The 17,943-nt window shown below is 54.5% G+C and overlaps 2 protein-coding genes across 3 annotated transcripts in view; one reads left to right on the forward strand and one right to left on the reverse strand.

The window, feature by feature from the left end:
* Positions 1–12,143, forward strand: part of PKN1 (protein kinase N1) — a 28,830-nt gene extending 16,687 nt beyond the window's left edge. For both annotated transcript variants that reach the window (XM_055429692.2, XM_055429691.2), the window contains exons 8-22: positions 1,338–1,447; positions 1,535–1,678; positions 5,587–5,662; positions 5,751–5,892; positions 5,986–6,079; positions 7,660–7,739; positions 7,815–7,890; positions 7,990–8,081; positions 9,766–9,942; positions 10,081–10,143; positions 10,319–10,395; positions 10,595–10,737; positions 11,211–11,318; positions 11,409–11,489; positions 11,863–12,143. In XM_055429692.2, the coding sequence (XP_055285667.2) occupies positions 1,338–1,447; positions 1,535–1,678; positions 5,587–5,662; positions 5,751–5,892; positions 5,986–6,079; positions 7,660–7,739; positions 7,815–7,890; positions 7,990–8,081; positions 9,766–9,942; positions 10,081–10,143; positions 10,319–10,395; positions 10,595–10,737; positions 11,211–11,318; positions 11,409–11,489; positions 11,863–12,066 (1,667 nt within the window). In that variant the 3' untranslated portion in view covers positions 12,067–12,143. The remainder of the gene's footprint in view (positions 1–1,337; positions 1,448–1,534; positions 1,679–5,586; positions 5,663–5,750; positions 5,893–5,985; positions 6,080–7,659; positions 7,740–7,814; positions 7,891–7,989; positions 8,082–9,765; positions 9,943–10,080; positions 10,144–10,318; positions 10,396–10,594; positions 10,738–11,210; positions 11,319–11,408; positions 11,490–11,862) is intronic.
* Positions 12,144–12,276: 133 nt separating this feature from the next.
* Positions 12,277–14,919, reverse strand: PTGER1 (prostaglandin E receptor 1). Its single transcript, XM_055429693.2, has 2 exons — positions 13,963–14,919; positions 12,277–13,075 (listed from the first exon to the last, which is right to left on the reverse strand). Exons 1-2 carry the CDS (start codon positions 14,917–14,919, stop codon positions 12,809–12,811), a joined length of 1,224 nt encoding a protein of 407 aa, XP_055285668.2. The 3' UTR covers positions 12,277–12,808.
* Between the last annotated feature and the right edge of the window lie 3,024 nt (positions 14,920–17,943).

Consider the following 17,943-nt stretch of genomic DNA (forward strand, 5'->3'; position numbering starts at 1 on the left):
TTTCGTTGCTGTTTAGTCACTAAGTTGTGTCCGACTCTTTTGCAACCCTGTGACCTGTAGCCCGCCAGACTCCTCTGTCCGTGGGATTTCCCAGGCAAGAAAACTGGAGCAAGTTGCCATTTCCTTCTCTGAGGGATCTTCCCAAGCCAGGGATTGAATCCCTGTGTTCAACCCATGTACCTGCGCCTCCTGCATTGGCAGGCAAATTCTTCACCACTGAGCCACCCAGGAAGCCAACAAGTAGTGTAGGATTCTACTTATACATTCATAGAGATGGAAAGAATGGTTGCTAGTGGTTGATGGGGAGGGGAAAATGGAGAGTTATTGATTACTGGGGACAGAGTTTCAGTTGGGAAAGATGAAGAGTTCTGGAGATGATGGTGGTGACGATTACACAACAGTGTAAAAGTAGTTGGTACCACTGAACTGTGTACTTGAAAATGATAATGATGGTAACTTTTATGTTATGTGAGTTTTAACCACAATGTGAAAAGAAACGAATTCTCACATGTCAAAGTATGAATAAAAGAAGAATAACAATAGAGTAACCGCCTATGTTACCACCACCCAGGTCAAGAAATAGAATTCTCTGGAAGCCCTCTCATGCCCCCTCCTCAATGCCAGCCCCTTCCTCTGCCCTAGAGGTAGCTACTCTCCTCACTCTTACTGCTATCATCTCCTCGCTTTGCTTTGTGGTTTTAGCACCCATGTTCCATCTCAAAGCAGCGCAGTTTAATTTGCCTGTGTTTGAACTGCACATATGTGGAATCATACAGAATGTATTCCATGGTAACGGCTTTTTTTATTCAACATTGTGTGGGAGATTTATTCATACCGTTGCATGAAATTATACTTCATTCATTTTTAGCCCGGTTTAATTGTCTTAGACTGAGCCATATGAAATTGCTGTCTTTTTTTTTTTTTTTTAGGTAAAAAATAGTTGAATATAAGAGATTTCATGGTTTAGTTAATAACCCTATATTACCATTTATATGTTAATTCATAGGTGTTTCTAGTTTAGAGCTGTTAGGTAAGCATTATATTTATGCATCTCCCAATGTATACTTGCTGGCATTTTTTTGGATTGAATACATAAGAATATATTGCTGGAATTTTTATATAGAATAAAAGTAAATTTGGATCCCTGCCTCATACCACACACCAAAATCAACTGGAGATGGATTGAAGGGCTTAACGTGAAAGGCAGGACTGTAGAGCTTGGTCATATAGCATAGCAGAATATAATAGGGGAAGAGAGGATTTTCTTATTAATAAGATATGACAGGTTACTCTCCTCCCTAGAATCTCCTGACACCCTCCCCTCACCCCTGTTCCAGATGAGGTGAGCACTGTGCTCAAGCTGGATAACACAGTGGTGGGACAGACATCCTGGAAGCCATGTGGCCCCAGTGCCTGGGACCAGAGCTTTACCCTGGAACTGGAGAGGGTGAGTTAGATTGGGGAGTGAGAGAGCTGGAGGAGGAGGGGCCTGGGGCCTCAGGCACCCCAAGTGACAGCCCTCTTCTTCCCTGAGGCACGGGAACTGGAGTTGGCTGTGTTCTGGCGGGACCAGCGGGGCCTGTGTGCCCTCAAATTCCTGAAGTTGGAGGATTTCTTGGACAACGAGAGGCATGAGGTGCAGCTGGACATGGAACCTCAGGGCTGCCTGGTGGCTGAGGTACAGCCTGACCCCCATCCTAAGAAAATGCTTTCTTTTTTTGGCCGTGCTGGGTCTTTGTCACTGCTTAGGCTACTCTCGAGTTGCGGCACATGTGGATTTCTAATTGCATTGGCTTTTCTTGTTGTGGAACACATGCTCTAGGGTGCATGGGCTTCAGTAATTGCAGGACATGGGCTCAATAGTTGCAGCTCCTGGGCTCCAGAACACATGCTTAGCAGTTGTGGCACACGGGCTTAGTTGCCCTGCGGCATGTAGGATCTTCCCGGACCAGGGATCGAACTTGTGTCTCCTGCCTTGGCAGGCAGATTCTTCACCGCCAAGCCACCAGGAAAGCCCAGAAAACTGCTTTTAGTGTCTCTTTCTCCTGGTTTTCTAGAAGGGGAAGATGTGTTTTCCCCTTAGTCTCTGAACCTTGATAGGAAAGTACATTTAATTAGTCCCATGATGCGTGACTAAAGTTGGGATTGGTTTCATTCTGAAACAAGATATTAAAAAAAGAAGAATAGCAAAATGTTGTCCAGCCAGAAAAGAAAAGCAAAACCAAGCAACGTATTATGGGGATTGCTATGAGAACCACAGTCAAGCAGAGACTCCTTCCCCAGTGCCGTCAGGGTTAGGGTCCTCATTAGAGGAGCCTGCCCCTGACCCCTGGCACTGTGGACATTTGGGCTGGATAATTCTTGGTGGCAAGACTGCTCTATGTACTGTGGGGTGCTGAGTCACATCCCCGGTCCCCACCCACAGGATGCTAGTAGCAACCCCGCACAAGTTGTGACAACTAAAAATGCCTCCAGACATGGCCAGTGTTCCGATTGAGAGCCCATAGTCTAAATGACATTCCTAACTGACCCCTTGTCGGATGGCCAAGCCCTGTCCTAAGTGCTGTGCTGGCGCTGACTTATAAATCCTCACAAGAACCCATGCAAGGGGGACCATTACTAGTTATGTTTGACAGAGGAAGAAACAGACACAGAGAAAGAAAGTCACTGGCCCCCTCATTTAACCAGAACTATTCTCAGAAATTCTTTAAATTTGCCCCTAAAATACTTATGTACCCTGTTTTATGTCTTGGGCTGAACAGGAAGTTTGTTTGGGTTTTCTCATAAGATCTTATAGAAACTTGAAAAAACTTTTTGGTCAATCCAATACACACACACACGTAGATGAATTGCTTCCCTGGTAGCTCAGATAGTAAAGAATCTGCCTGCCATGCAGGAGATCTGTATTCAATCCCTGGGTCGGGAAGATCCCCTGGAGAAAAAAATGGCAACCCATTCCAGTATTCTTGCCTGGAGAGTTCTATGGGCAGAGGAGCCAATGGGTTACAGTCCACGGGGTCACAAAGAGTCAGACACGACTGAGTGACTGACACTTTCATTTCACGTGTGCGCATGCATGCATGTGTGTGTGTGTGTGTGTATGCACACATATGTATGTATTTATGTATAGATATATCTCCCCATGTCCTTGACCCTAGGGGCAAATTCTGTCTTTTTTTTTTCATTTTGCTACTTGCTTGGATTTTTTAAAAATTTATTATTTACTTTGGCCGTGCTGGGTCTTCATTGCGGCTCTCGGGCTTCTTTAGTTGTGGCGCCTGGGCTCTAGAGTGCTTGGGTTCAGTCGTTGCAATTTGTAGACTTGATTGCCATATGTGGGATCTTTGTTTCCTGACCAGGGATCGAACTGGGCCCCCTGCATTGAGAGTGTGGAGTCTTATCCTCTAGACCACCAGGAAAGTCCCCACCACTTACTTAGATATTTAAATACCAGTTTTCTTTGCAAAAAGATCAGACCATATGAAAAAGAAACAGAATTCCCAGTGTATGCGTGCTAAGTCGTTTCAGTCATATCCTACTCTGTGATGCTTTGGACTGTAGCCCACCAGGCTCCTTTGTCCATGGGATTCTCCAGCCAAGAATACTGGAATGTGTTGCCATGCCCTCCTCCAGGAAATCTTCCTGACCCAGGGATCAAACCTGCATCTCTTATGTCTCCAGCATTGGCAGGCGGGTTCTTTACCACTAGCTCAAGCTCGAAAACCCTAGTATAAAAAATTCCCAGTGTGCAGTATTAAAAAAAATACAGCTGTATAACTAATTCTGTCTTCAGGAATGGGATAAATATCAAGAGAGTCGTTGGGTTCAAGTGAGTTTAAAGATTAACCTGAAAGAAGCTTTTCCTTGGCTGTGAAAGTCATTCACTTGTGTCTGACTCTCTGTGACCCCATGGACTATACGGTCCATGGAATTCTCCAGGCCAGAATACTGGAGTGGGTACTTGTCCCTTCTCTAGTGGATCTTCCCGACCCAGGAGTCGAACCAAGGTCTCCTGCATTGCAGGTGGATTCTTTACCAGCTGAGCTACCAGGGAAGCCTACAGAGACAAAAAATCTATATTACTCTTAAGTTTTCACTAGAAAATGCTTTCAAAATTTTAAAACATTAGTCACTTTTCACTAATTTCTAAATTATTTACTAATTCCTAAAAATATCTAGAAAAATTCTTGAAATAGTCAAGGGCTATCTTACTTACTATCTGGGTGAAAATTCTTACATGATCTCAATACCCAGGACCAAGAAGGAAAGGAACAGAGAAGAGCTGACTTCAGACGGCAGGACCATGAAATTATTCTTCTGTTAGGAAGACTGTCCAAAGCCCAAGTGGACAGTAGTGGTGGGTGGCCCAGGGGTAAGAATTCTGAGGCAGTCCTGCTTGTCTTCAAGATTTACTTATTATTCTTTTTAAGAAAGATTGTTGTTTCTTTTAAAAAAAATGTTATTTTTATTTTTGTCTTGGCTGAGTCTTTGTCGCTCGGGCTTTTCTCTAGTTGTGGTGGGCGGGCTTCTCATTGCCGTGGCTTCTCTAGTGACGGAGCACGGGCTCTGGAGCACAGGCTCAGTAGTTGTGGCTCACGGGCTTAGCTGCTCGGCGGCATGTGGGATCTGCCTGGGTCGGCAACTGAACCTGTGTCTCCTGCATTGGCAGGCGGATTCTTTACCACCAGGGAAGTCCCCAAGGTTTACTTCAGTTCAGTTCACTTCAGTCGCTCAGTCGTGTCCGACTCTTACAACCTTCTATTTTGTTCTCCCCAAAGCACTATCCTGTAGAACCTTCTGCAGTTCTGTTGTCGATGAGCCTACAATAGTTGAGTTCTGTCGCAGATGGAATTGTTCCATGTCTGTGTCCTCCTATATAGTAGCTGCTAGCCACTTGAAGTCTGGCTAGTGTGACTGGGGGACTGACATTTTCAGTCAGCTTACATTTTACTTCATTTCAGTAGCCACACGTGGCTAGAGGTGACCAGATCGGGGACACCCATAAAGTCACACGGTTCTGTGACTTTGGCACCTTCCAGAAGATGTGGTGCAGTTGGGAGAATTCCACAAGACCAGTGGTTTCCCCACATGAGTGGACACCAGCATCATCACCTGGAAGGCTTGCTAGAAAACACATGCTGGGCTCCACCCCCAGGGTTTCTGATTCAGTGGGTCCAGGGTGGGTGGAGGTGCTGAGAATCTCCCATTTCCAGCAGGTTCCCAGGTAATGCTGGTGATGCTGGTCTGTGAGCACAGGTAGGGAGGCGGGACGCTAGAGGAAGGGTAGCTCCCATTTGCCGGAGTCGTCCGTAGGTCTTATTGAATCAGAGCTGCTCCCCACCCCTAGAAGAGGGCTTGCTTGCCTGCTTCTTGCTTTTCCAGGGTGACTTTCAAGAGGTGGTCCTGTCAAAGGATGGATTGGCTTTGTGACCCCTTAATACGCTGCATGGTACTCTGTGGTTGGACGCGATGCCACAGTAACTGGAATCCCGGAAACGTATGGGTGTGCACGCCTATGACCCTGAGGCTTCCCCCAGTGAGATGCTAGAGGTGGGCCAGGGTCCTCACTCCAGCCCCTCCCCTCAGGTAACCTTCCGCAACCCTGTCATTGAGAGGATCCCCCGGCTCCGACGACAGAAGAAGATCTTCTCCAAGCAGCAAGGTGAGGGGATGAACCGGGGCAGGGCAAAGACCAGGGGTGCCAGGCGTGTCATGGAGGCTAATGTCCACACCCCCCCACCCCTCCCCAGGGAAGGCATTTCAGCGCGCTAGACAGATGAACATCGACGTCGCCACTTGGGTACGGCTGCTCCGCAGGCTCATCCCCAACGCCACGGCCACCGGTACCTTCAGCCCAGGGGCTTCACCAGGACCTGAGGCTCGGTCCATGGGGTAAGCGGGGGGCAGGGCCCTGGGAGGCCCACTGTCCCTGGCTGCTTTCCCGGGCGCCAGGTCTTAGATGCGCCCTCCTTCCTTGTGCTGCAGCGACATATCTGTGGAGAAGCTGAACCTTGGGGCTGAGACAGACAGCTCACCCCAGAAGAGCTCTCTGGGTCCTCCTTCCAGCCCATCCAGTCTGGTGAGCACCCCCTTGACCCAGCTCAAGTTCCAGGCTCTCGCCAGGAACTTCCTTGGTCACACAGCACATCTCTGCCAGAGCTAGGGTCTCATTTTCTATCCCAGATAAAAACATGAGCTTGGGAGCCAGGCCACCTGGGTCCCACTCCTGCTCTGTTGCCTCTTATCAGTGTGACCCTCGCCAAGCCGCTTCACCTCTTGGTGCTTAGCACACCACCCTGTAGAACGATCAAGTTTAAAACTCATGTCGATGACAGGAGTCAAGTTAGCGGTTTCCTCCGGGCAGTTTCTTGACAGGAGGGCGGACTCAGGAGAGCCTGCCAGCGTGATGAAAGTATTCTGAAGCTTGATCTAGGTCAGAGGGCAGTACACTTTTTCTGAAGGACCATATCGTCAGTATCTTCAGCTTTGTGGGTCAGACGGGTCACAGTGATGACTCGTCAATACTGCTCTCATAGAAAGCAGCAACACGTGATAGAGACACGGAGGGGTGCGGCTATGCACTGGGAAAGCCTTCCTGAGTGTCATATCCCTTTCAGGAATCATGAAGTGTTTTTCTTTGATTTTTCTCCTCAGCCCTTTAAAAACATAAAAATGGTTCTTAGCTTACAGACTGTACAAAACACGGAGTTTACCAACCCCTGGTCTAGCTCACAGGCATCTGGGTAGACACATATGTAAGAGCTGGTCCCATTACCCATCCCACTGAATGCATTTTGTACCTCATTTTCTAAAAAATGGCAGCAATAATAACATATGCTTCATGGCATTAAATGAGATCATTAAATAGATGAGTTTGGCAAAAAAAAAAAATCCAAAAGTTGAATAACACTGAATGCTGGAGAGGATGTGGGAGAACAGGCAGGCAGTCAGTGGGAGGCATGTGAATCACTACATCTCCTTGGGAGGGCAAGCTGGTTGAGTTAAAAATGGGTATTATCTTGACCCCGACGTTCCACTCCTGGACATCTGTGATGGCCATTCATACACATACACAAAAAAATGCTTGAATGGGTATAAAATCCATCTAGAAAGGTACCCGTGATATCATTAACAGAAGCTGGCTCTGGGGAGAGCAGCTGGGGCAGGTAAAACTGTCTTTCCTACTGTATACCTGTTTGCACTGGTTGAACCTTTAAAACTGTCTCTATAGTGGGGAATGAAGAACCAGTAGGTAAATTTTCTCCCACTTAAATTTAATTTTGATTCTTCATTATATATGCATATGATGTAAAGCATTAGGTTGTTCCATAAGGCTGTTAGCAATAAAGGCAATAAGTTAGAAGTATTGGAGCTTCAGCAACAGTCCTCCCAATGACTGTTCAGGGTTGATTTCTTTTAGCATTGACTGGTTTGATCTCCTTGCTGTCCAAGGGACTCTCAAGAGTCTTTTCTAGCACCACAGTTCAAAGGCATCTGTTATGCAGGGCTCAGCCTTCCGTATGGTCCAGCTCTCACATCTGTACATGACTCTTGGAAAACCCATAGCTTTGACTATACAGACGAGAGGTCAGATTGGAGATGGGTCATATCCATTGTGGTTATGGGTTATTGTACTCTGACCTCCTCTCTCTGTCACAGAGTTCTCCGATCCAGGCAACTACTACCACTCCTGAGCTGCCTTCAGAGACCCAGGAGACCCCAGGCCCCACGCTGTGCAGGTGACACCCCTCCCCTGGCCACCACCCACCACCCCTGCCCACTGTCCCTTTCTCACCAGCCCCGTCTTTCTGCAGCCCTCTGAGGAAGTCACCCCTGACCCTCGAGGATTTCAAGTTCCTGGCAGTGCTGGGCCGGGGTCACTTTGGGAAGGTGAGGTATGGGGGTTAAGGAGTTGGGGGGCTGGGGGTCCACACCCCCAGGTCCTTGGCCTGGCCGCTAAGGCCACCCCTGTGACAAATGTGGTTTCAGGTGCTGCTCTCCGAATTCCGGCCCAGCGGGGAGCTGTTCGCCATCAAGGCTTTGAAGAAAGGGGACATTGTGGCTCGAGATGAGGTGGAGAGGTGGGGAGCCTGCTCATGCCCTCTGAGAACGTCAGTCTTCTCTTCTGGGAAGTGGGAGACAGAGCACTCCCTTCCTGGGAGTTGCTGTGAGAATGATTCATAACAATCATTCCTGCTTACTAAGCTAGTTGTCGTTGAGTTGCTAAGTCGTGTCTGACTCTTTTGTGACCCCGTGTAGCCCACCACGGAGAAGGCAACGGCAACCCACTCCAGTACTCTTGCCTAGCAAATCCCATGGATGGAGGAGCCTGGTAGGCTGCAGTCCATGGGGTTGCTAAGAGTCGGACACGACTGAGCGACTTCACTTTCACTTTTCACTTTCATGCATTGGAGAAGGCAATGGCAACCCACTCCAGTGTTCTTGCCTGGAGAATCCCAGGGACGGGGGAGCCTGGTGGGCTACCGTCTATGGGGTCACACAGAGTCGGACACGACTGGAGCGACTTAGCAGCAGCAGCAGCAGTAGCCCATCAGGCTCCTCTGTCCATGGGATTTCCCAGGCAAGAATACTGGAGTGGGTTGCCACTTCCTTCTCCAGGGGAATCTTCCCGACCCAGGGATCGAACCCGGGTCTCCTGCATCGCAGGTAGTCTCTTGCATTGCAGGCATATTCTTTTACCGACTGAGCCACCAGTATTTAAGGACTCTTAGCAAGCACCCATCATGTCCTTTACATTGAGTAGCTCGGTCCTCACAACAGCTCTAAGAGGTCAACACTGTTATGGTCCCAATTGTGATGGCAGAGAGAGATCGAGCAGATTACCCAAAGTCACATAGCCAGTAAGCAGCAGGCCTGGGACTTGAACTTAGGGACTCGGGTTCTGAAGCCTGTGCTGTTAATGGTGCCATGTACTGCCTCTGCTTTGGGGTCAGGACCCCGAGTTCAAATCCTACCTCTGCTACAGGTGTGCATAGAAACCTTAGAGTGGTCACTTTATCCTCTGAACCTCAGCCTCCCCATCTGTAAAAGGGGAGTAATAATTCCTTTCTTGCAGCGTTGCCGGGTGGAGTCAATGGAAGGATGCCTCTAGATCATTCTGCAGAGTGCCTTGCGCCCTGTAAATGCCCAGTAGAGGCACTGAGATAGTCCCAGTCTTCTTGACATCCTTTTATTAACCAGGAATTCAACTTAGACAGGCTTAAGCAAATAGAGGAATTTATTGCTCTGGATCAGAAAAGCCCAGGGGCGTACTGCCTTCAGGCATGGCTGTATCCAGGTGCTCAGTTGATGTCTCTCACTTCTGCTTTTATCTGTGTGGGCTTTGCTTGTACTCCCCTCCTGGGGTCAGAGATACCTCCTACTTTAGCACTTTAAGGCTCATCTGCTGGCTTTGGCCCTTCTCCCTTATTCATTCCAGCAGAAATCTTGAGTTTGAATCCATTGGCTTGGCTTGCCCATTCATGAACCAATTCCTGGCCTGGGAGATGGGGTGCTCTGAAGGGAAGTAACGGTTCCCCTGGTGGTTTCCCAAAAGGAAGTCAGGGGACTGTTACTAGGACAGTGGGTGGATTCTGGGTGCCTCTTGAGCAGGTTCAGACGCATTAAGCAACTTGCCCAAGTGTGCACAGCCTTTCAAGGCCTTTGAGCAAACATCTGATGACTGAAGACTAGGGAATGACGGGAGTCGGGTAGTGAGCTGCTGCATTCTCTGACCTCCATCCCGCTCCCCGCTGCCCTGCCCAGCCTGATGTGTGAGAAGCGGATCTTGGCAGCTGTGACCAACGCGGGACACCCCTTTCTGGTGAACCTGTTTGGCTGTTTCCAGACACCAGAGCACGTGTGCTTCGTGATGGAGTACTCAGCTGGCGGGGACCTGATGCTGCACATCCACAGTGATGTGTTCTCGGAGCCCCGTGCTGTGTGAGCCTGGCACCCTGCCTCCCCACACCTCCTGGAGTTATGGGGGACTGTGTGGGGCTTTTGACGATGTGGGAGCCTTCTGTGACCCTCCTACCTTGCCTGGAGACCCGGCTCCCTCATACCAGCCTCTCTCTGCAGCTTTTATTCGGCCTGTGTGGTGCTGGGGCTGCAGTTTCTCCACGAACACAAGATTGTCTACAGGTGTGTGCATGTGTGTGTGTGTGTGTGTGTGTGTGTGCGCGCGCGTGCGCGTTCATGCCTGTGGGCTCGTGCATACATGCACATACCCGCTCTGCCCACTGGGGGGCCCTCAGGCTTCAGGCAGAACCCACATCCCCACTCATCCCTCCTTACATTCTTCCACCCCTTCTCACAGGGACCTGAAGTTGGACAATTTGCTTCTGGACACCGAGGGCTATGTCAAGATTGCAGACTTTGGCCTCTGCAAGGAGGGTGAGGGGTGGGGTTCGGGTCTGCGGGGCTGACTTTGGGGGTTCAGACAGAGAGGGGAGGTAATGGAGTCCCCCAGCCCCACCTGGCTTACCCCTACTGGGTTCCTAGGGCTGGCTGTCTAGCCCACCCCATGCTGGGCTGGGCTAGAGCTGTGACCTCTGCCATAACCTCGCGTGGCCTTGCTGCCCCCCCCCCCCAGGGATGGGCTATGGGGACCGGACCAGCACTTTCTGTGGGACCCCAGAGTTCCTGGCGCCTGAGGTGCTGACGGACACATCGTACACTCGGGCGGTGGACTGGTGGGGACTGGGCGTGTTGCTCTATGAGATGCTGGTTGGTGAGGTGAGATCCCAGGCAGCTCCACCCTACCTGTCCCTGGTAACCTATGTATGTGCTGGTGAGGTGGGAGGGTTGTTGTTTAATCACTAAGTTATGCCCAACTCTGTGACACTGTGGACTGTAGCCTGCCAAGCTCCTCTGCCCATGGGATTTTCCAGGCAAGAACACAGGAGTGGGTTGCCATTTCCTTCTCCAGGGAATCTTCTGACCCAGAGCGAACCCACGTCTCCTGCATTGGCAGGCGGGTTCTTTGCCGCTGATCCAGTAGGGGGAGGGTGTCAGATTCACCCTCCACTAGGGCTGTCTGATTGAGGACAGGTAGCTCTGCCTCCTTGGCCTCAGTTTCTGCATCTGTAAATTGGGGCCCTTCCCCTCCCAAGTGAGCCGTATCAAAGTACAGCTGGAGCCCTGGGTGAATGGAACCAGGTGCGGTATGGTCAGAGGGGCCTAATTCATCCAAGCTCTCCTTGTCCCAGTCCCCATTCCCAGGGGACGATGAGGAGGAGGTATTTGACAGCATCGTCAACGATGAGGTTCGCTACCCCCGCTTCCTGTCCGCTGAAGCCATCGGCATTATGCGCAGGGTAAGGACCCCCGCCCAACTCCGGGTGAGCCAGGGGAAGTGACCCTGGGGCTGGGAAGGGGAACACTGACACGGAACTCCCTCTACCCAGCTGCTGCGGAGGAATCCAGAGCGGAGGTTGGGATCCAGCGAGAGGGACGCGGAGGATGTGAAAAAACAGCCTTTCTTCAGGGTGAAGTCTCCCACCCCCAGGACCCATTCCCCCATGCCCAAGACCTAGTGGCTTCACTTCCAACGTTGTTACCTCCCCTCAACACTCACCTGCCTTTGCTTCCTCCCATTTACCCCCACTGACCTTCCTACACACACCCAAGTTAACTGCAGGCTGGCCTGTTGGGAAGCACTGCTCTGTGTATGAGCCCAGCCGCCCCCGCCCCTCCATACACTTACACCCTAACCCTTCCTGAGCCCCCAGCATGCCCCTGGCACCTCTGTCGTGTGACTCTATGTTGAATCTCAAAGAACCAGACTCAGGTCGCAAGGAGTAGACCCTCCTACGGTCTGCGATCCTCCCCTGGTGACCTCTCCCCCTTCTCACCCTGCAGACCCTGGGCTGGGATGCCCTGCTGGCCCGGCGCCTGCCGCCACCTTTCGTACCCACGCTGGCTGGTCGCACTGATGTCAGCAACTTCGATGAGGAATTCACAGGGGAGGCCCCCACGCTGAGCCCACCCCGCGACGCACGGCCCCTCACGGCCACAGAACAGGCGGCCTTCCGGGACTTCGACTTTGTGGCCGGGGGCTGCTAGCCCCCTCCCCCGCCCCTGCCATCACCGAGCTGTTAGTAGTTTTTAAAAAGGCCTTTGGGGTTTGCCCCATCCATGCATCCTCCGTTTCTTTTTGTGCACAGTGATGATGGGGGTAGGGCAGAGTGCTTGGAGGTGGGAAGAGTTGGGAAGGGAAGCAGTGGGTGACTGGCGGTGTAGGGAGTGATGGGGAGATCCCCTGGATTATGGTGGGGGGGTCATATGAAGAGGGGCCAAGGGATGGTGGAGACTCAGGCCTGTGACTGGTGGAGAGCCTAGGTGGGCTGCGATGGGAGAGGGTTCAGAGTTGTGTAGAGGAATTAGAGGCCCGTGATGGGGTGTGGCTTGTGGGTAGGGACTTGGGGTTGTGTTGGGCAAGCTCAGGGCCACAGAGCGAATGGTTGTGGGAGTCATTCCTGATGGCAGCAGGGGCGACTAGCGCCCCCCAACCCTCTTGCTCTGCTCCCAGCGCAGCCCCCGCCCCAGGACTGCGACCATGGCGTTTTGCGCATGCTCCCACGACTCCCGCTCTGAGTCTCTATGCCCCCGCGTGGCAAGTTCAAAAACTGCACACCCCGGGGGCGTACACAGCGCCTCAGCCGCCTCCCCGCGGCCACCAGGGTGCTGCAGCCGGGACAGGACCCACCGCCCTGGGCTTGTCCGCAAAACGATTTCATCCCCCGAAGTCTCTGCGCTGCGGAACTGAGGTCGGTCCCGGGTGGTCTGGCTTAGACGCCGGGCCTTCCTAAAAGGAACTGAGGCCACTGTGCAGAGAACTGCGCAGCGAGCTGGCCTCCCAAGTGCTCCTGGTTAGGCCCAGCCCTGCATGGCTGCCCTTGGCGCCTGCCCTTGAAGGCAGCAGGCGAAGCAGTTGGCGAAGCACTGCTTGGCGTAGCAAGATGTACACCCAGGGGTCCAGAATCTGGTTCCACGAGGCGAGGCGCACGGCCAAAAACAGCGGCCGCTGCAGGGAGCTGGAGCCCCAGCCTGCGACAGCCAGCACCACCACCACCTGCGGGAAAAGGTGGTATGAGCAGTGGGGCGGTGTAAGAAAAGGGCTCTGGGGAAGGGTAGGGTTGGGATGGGTGGGAGCGAGCTGGGAAGTAAGGGGGCTGTGAGGAGGGACGCAGTGTGAAAGTAAGTAGGAGTCTAATTGAGAAGGAGCTGTGGAAAGGGAGGAAAGCGGGGCCTTACAGAGCATGGCAGAAGCAAAGGCCTTCATTGGGTGTATGCTCAGGCGAGAAGTCCCAGATATCCCAAAGGACAGAGGGTGGAAAAGAGGCTTCCCTGGTGGCTCAGTGGTAAAGAGTCTGCTTGCCAATGCAGGAGACGCGGGTTCGATCCCTGGTCTGAAAAGACTGCCCACATGCCAACTGGGAGGCCAAGCCAGAGCACCACAACTGCTGAGCCTGTGCTCTGGAGCCTGGAAGCTGCAACTGTTGAGCCCACATGCCTCTACTACTGAAGCCCGTGAATCCTAGAGCCCGTTCCGGGCAATAAGACACTGGGCAAGAGAAGCCCGTGCGCCACAACGAGAGAAAAAGCCCGAGAAGCAACCAACACCCAGCACAGCCAAAAATAAAATTATAGGAAGAAAAGGAAAGAGGTGGTGATGCTAGAAGGGAGCTAGGGAATGAAGGCACTTAGGAGGGTGGGGTTGGAAGGGGAGGCTTGCCTGGATCCGGTGAACTATACAGACCCCAGGAAGGAGTAAGACAAGGAACCTAGAAAGAGTGGGACGTCAGAGGGAGAGAGCAAAGGGTGGACTCTGGCAGGTGGGGGCAAGAGGGCAGAGCCCTGGCTGGGTCAGGGAGAAAGGACTCAGGATGGAAAAGGGTGGGAGGGCTCACGGAGGGCGTGGGAAGGAGCTGGGTTGGAGTGGACCTGTGCGCCCCTCACCAGCAGGGGGCTCCAGCAGATACACGACACCATCATGATGCCTACGAGCTGGCCCACCATCTCCACGTCGTGGGCGCGGGTTCTGCGCGAGGAGCCGCGGCCCGGAGAGCCGCCCGGGCCGGCGGAGGCCGAAGCGACGGACGAGGCGGACGAAGCGGAGGCCGAGCGGGGTCCGCGCCCTCCCCAGTGACGGCGGCTGTCGGGGCCTCCTCCGGCTGGGAAGTGCCGTCGAGAGCGGCGGCGCCGCCAACGGGCGCGCAGCAGGGCCAGGCCGCTGAGCGTGTTGCACAGGAGCGCGGCGAGCAACGAAGCCAAGCCAAGGCCGGCGAAGAGGCCGGCGAGCAGCGCCTGGCGCCAGCCTCCCGCCGGGCCCAGCCCGATGAAGCACCACGTGCCGGGGTACTGCAGCTCATAGCGGCCTACGCGCGCCAGCGGCAGCAGCGCCACGGCCAAGGCCACGGCGGCCAGCGCTGCCAGAGCCAGCCGCGCACGGGCCACCGAGACACGGGCCGCGTGCAGCAGCGGCCGCGTGACGCCCACGCAGCGCTCCACGGCCATGCCGCAGCCCAGCAGCAGCGGGCACAGGCCGAAGAAGACCATGCAGCCGCCCAGGAAGTGGCAGGCGCCGCCGGCAGGCGCGCGCCCCGCCGCATACAGGCGCAGCACCAGCGCACCCGGGATCACGTGGCCCGCCAGGTCGGTGGCCAGCAGGCTGGCGACGAACAGCAGGAAGGTGGCTGCTGAGCGGCGGCGCCGCAGACGGCCCGCGGCCTGCGCCAGAAGCCCCAGCGCCAGCACGTTGGACACGGCGCCCAGCGTCATGGAGAAGATGGGCAGCGCGGGCGATGTGCCAGCCAGGCCCAGCGGTGGTCCGGCGGACGTGTTGGGGGACCCGGGTGCCGTGCACGTGGTCGCCTCGCCCGCCAGGCTCAGGTTGAGGGGCCCGCAGGGGCTCATGTCAGGTGCTGGGCGTGGGGCTGGGAAGAGGGGAGGAGGGGAAGGTGAAGTCCCGCCGTTGGCCTGGGACCAACTGGTTTTCCCCTCCCACATCATCCCGACCCATTTGACTCCATGAGTTCTCTTAGGGACCCTGTACCCATGGCAACTAAATGACTCTGACTGCCCCACGCCTGATCCAGTTTTCTCCTCTGCTGCCCCCATCAGCCGACCTCTCGCTCCCGGCCCCAGTCGGCCCTCACTGCACGCCTTCTCTGATCATCAGGGCTCACCTAGCTTCAATCCACCTGTCTCCAACCCCACTTCTGAGCCTTACCCACCCACCTGACACCCACCTTCCATTCTGACACCACCACAAATTCCTGGCCCCCCAGCCCTCTCTGATAACTATAAACCCATTTCCGATCCCAGGGCCCCACCTGACCTCACTGCCCCGTCTCTGACCATCACCATGTCCCCTTTACTCCAGTTCCACTCTACATGCTCACAGCCCTGCCTCTCCCACCATGGGCACATCGCTCCTCACCACACTTTCCCCCGGGCCATATCCCTGTCCCCTCAACCCCCATCTTTGTCCCCATAGCTCCATTTCTGTCCTCAAGGCCACGTCTCTGTGACACAGACCCGTCCCTTTGGAACCTCTGGCCTGTCCTCAGAACCCCAGCCCTGTGCCCCACACTCCCATTGCTGAGCTTCCCTGCTGTCTCCCACCCAGGCCCTACCTCTGACCACTGCTGCCACCCCGATTGCCCAGTTTCCTCCTGCTGGCTCCCCGTTCCCTGCCCCAGAGGCCTCAAGGCTGACCCATCACCATCCATTCCTTGATACCCCCTGGAGAGGGCTGAGAGGGCAGAACTGCTAGGTCTTCTGGAAAGAGAGGCTGGACAGAGGATAAGATCAACTAGGACAGACCGATGGGCTGTACACAGGAAGCACGGGCTGGGGGAGCCCCGTCCTTCCATGCCTGCCTCCCCCACTGACGGTCCTCGGGCCCAAGCCTTCTTACCCGGTGCTGCCTCGGACACAGGGTCCCCATCGCCTGCCGTTTGGCCCCTGCTGCCCCGCTGCTCCACTGCCCAGCTGCACCCCAGTCTGCTGCGCCCGAGCTCTCCGGCAGACCGTTCCCTCCCCCTCCCTCCCTCCTGGGGCGGCTCCTCCGCTCCCTGCCTCCTCCCGCTGCCCACTCCAGCCTCCAGGGGCCGTTCCACTCTGTGTATGCCTTCGGGGGACCTGGGTTGGCAGGGACCACCGCCCCCCCACACTCCTGGCAATGGTCAGGGACCATTCCCAGACCTTAGCTCCCCTCCCGAGGAAGTGGGGGCCTCCAGGAAGTTGGCCTGTCCTCCCTGCCCCATGACCCTCTTCCCCTGGTGGACAGGAGCAGCCCCCTTCCCCACCCCCCAGGCGTGGGCCTCTTGCCTGCCTCATTAATAAAGCAGATAAAATCTAAACACTGGAAAATGTGAGTGTCGCTCAGGGCAGGCGGGGGCGGCTTAGGGGGGGTGCCGCTATCCCCACCAGGGCTGCGAGGTGGGAGAGTGAGCCCTGAGTGGAGCCAGCGGCAGCCCTTTGCCCTGCCAGAGCCTTCCTGGATGCTGGGTGGGTGGTGGTGGGCAGAGCCCTGGGTGGACCAGTTTGGATCAGGCCCAGCTGGCCTAGGAGATCCGCCCATTATTTACACAGGGGCTTAAAGCCCAGGCGTGCAGCCAGTCGTCCCCCAGGAAGGGAGAGGGAGGAGGCCGAAGTGGGTAGGGAGACCAGGAGGTGTGGTGACCGATAGGCGGTCTCCTAGATCCTGCTTTAGGACGTGGTCCCAAGTCACACACAGCCACACCTGTGGGAACACAGCTGCATCCTCACCTCCTGCCCCAAGAAGTAGAATCACATCCCTGAGGGGCACATGCGCGTACACACACACACACAGAGTCTCACACCCAAACATGCACAATTGTATCCCTTAACATTTCAAGACCCCGCCACCATCATGGCCTGTTTCCAGCCCAGCAGCAGCCACGTTCCTCAGACCCTTGGCGTCAGCCACTGTCACCCTGAGACAGTGTCACCCCCAACACCTGAGACACACCCAGGTTACAGACTCCAACACCCTGAAATACAGGCCCCTGAGAAAGGGGCCATCACACCGCTTGTTACTGAGTCACTAAGTTGTGTCTGACTCTTTTGCAACTCCACGGACTGTAGCCCGCCAGGCTCCTCTGTCCATGGGATTTCCCAGGCAAGAATACCAGAGTGGGTTGCCGTTTCTTTGGCCATGGCATCTTCTGGACCCAGGGATCGAACCCCCATCTCATATATTGGAGGTGGATTCTTTACAGAGCCGCCTGGGAAGTCCGTCACAGCCCCTAGTGCCATCAAACAGTCTGACCCAGCACCCTGAGCAGTGCACACAGTCGCTAACACTGACAGAGCCCCCTGGCCACACCCCAAACTGCCCAGAGATGCCCCCAACAGTCCAAGACAGGCCCCACAGGAACACACTGCCTATGCCTGAGACATAAGGAGTGGAAACCCCCTAGATACCCCAAGATCTAGCCGGTCACACCCCTAGTAACAGCAACACCCAGAGAAACCCGTGTACGGCACTGGACACCCCAAGATGAAGTCACACAGCCACACTCCACACAGAAGCCCTGCCAGTTACACACACCCTGGAGTGTAGACAGCTGTCACACCCTATTCTCTCAACAGTCACAAACCACCAACACTGAAAGAGACAGTCCTACCCCTCCCAACACCCAGCCTCACCCCTTCACAACCGGAGCAATTAACACAGACACACAAAGTGCGCACAGGTGACCAGGGATTCCTGGCGTTATCCCTTTCCCGCACCCTCCCCCAGGACCCATTGCCTGCACGTTGGAAACAGGGAGCAGGCAGGCTCACACCTTGCCTCTCAGCTCGCCCCCAAACATTCCTGTGGGGACCACTGGCTGGGTTCCCCTTGCTTCAATCCTTGCTCTTCCCTCCAGATCTGGCGAGGGTCCCCCCTCCATCCTCAAGGATGAA

This window comes from Moschus berezovskii, chromosome 8 (genome assembly GCF_049115385.1).
Source record: "Moschus berezovskii isolate FMDL1 chromosome 8, NW_MosBer_1.0, whole genome shotgun sequence".
Lineage (NCBI taxonomy): Eukaryota > Metazoa > Chordata > Mammalia > Artiodactyla > Moschidae > Moschus > Moschus berezovskii.

Excerpts from the sequence above, each read along its gene's own strand:
- PTGER1 (XM_055429693.2), bottom strand. The coding sequence starts at position 14,919 with ATGAGCCCCTGCGGGCCCCTCAACCTGAGCCTGGCGGGCGAGGCGACC. Across the intron at positions 13,076-13,962 it reads TCTGCTGGAGCCCCCTGCTG|GTGGTGGTGGTGCTGGCTGT; the intron begins GTGAGGGGCGCA and ends CTTTTCCCGCAG.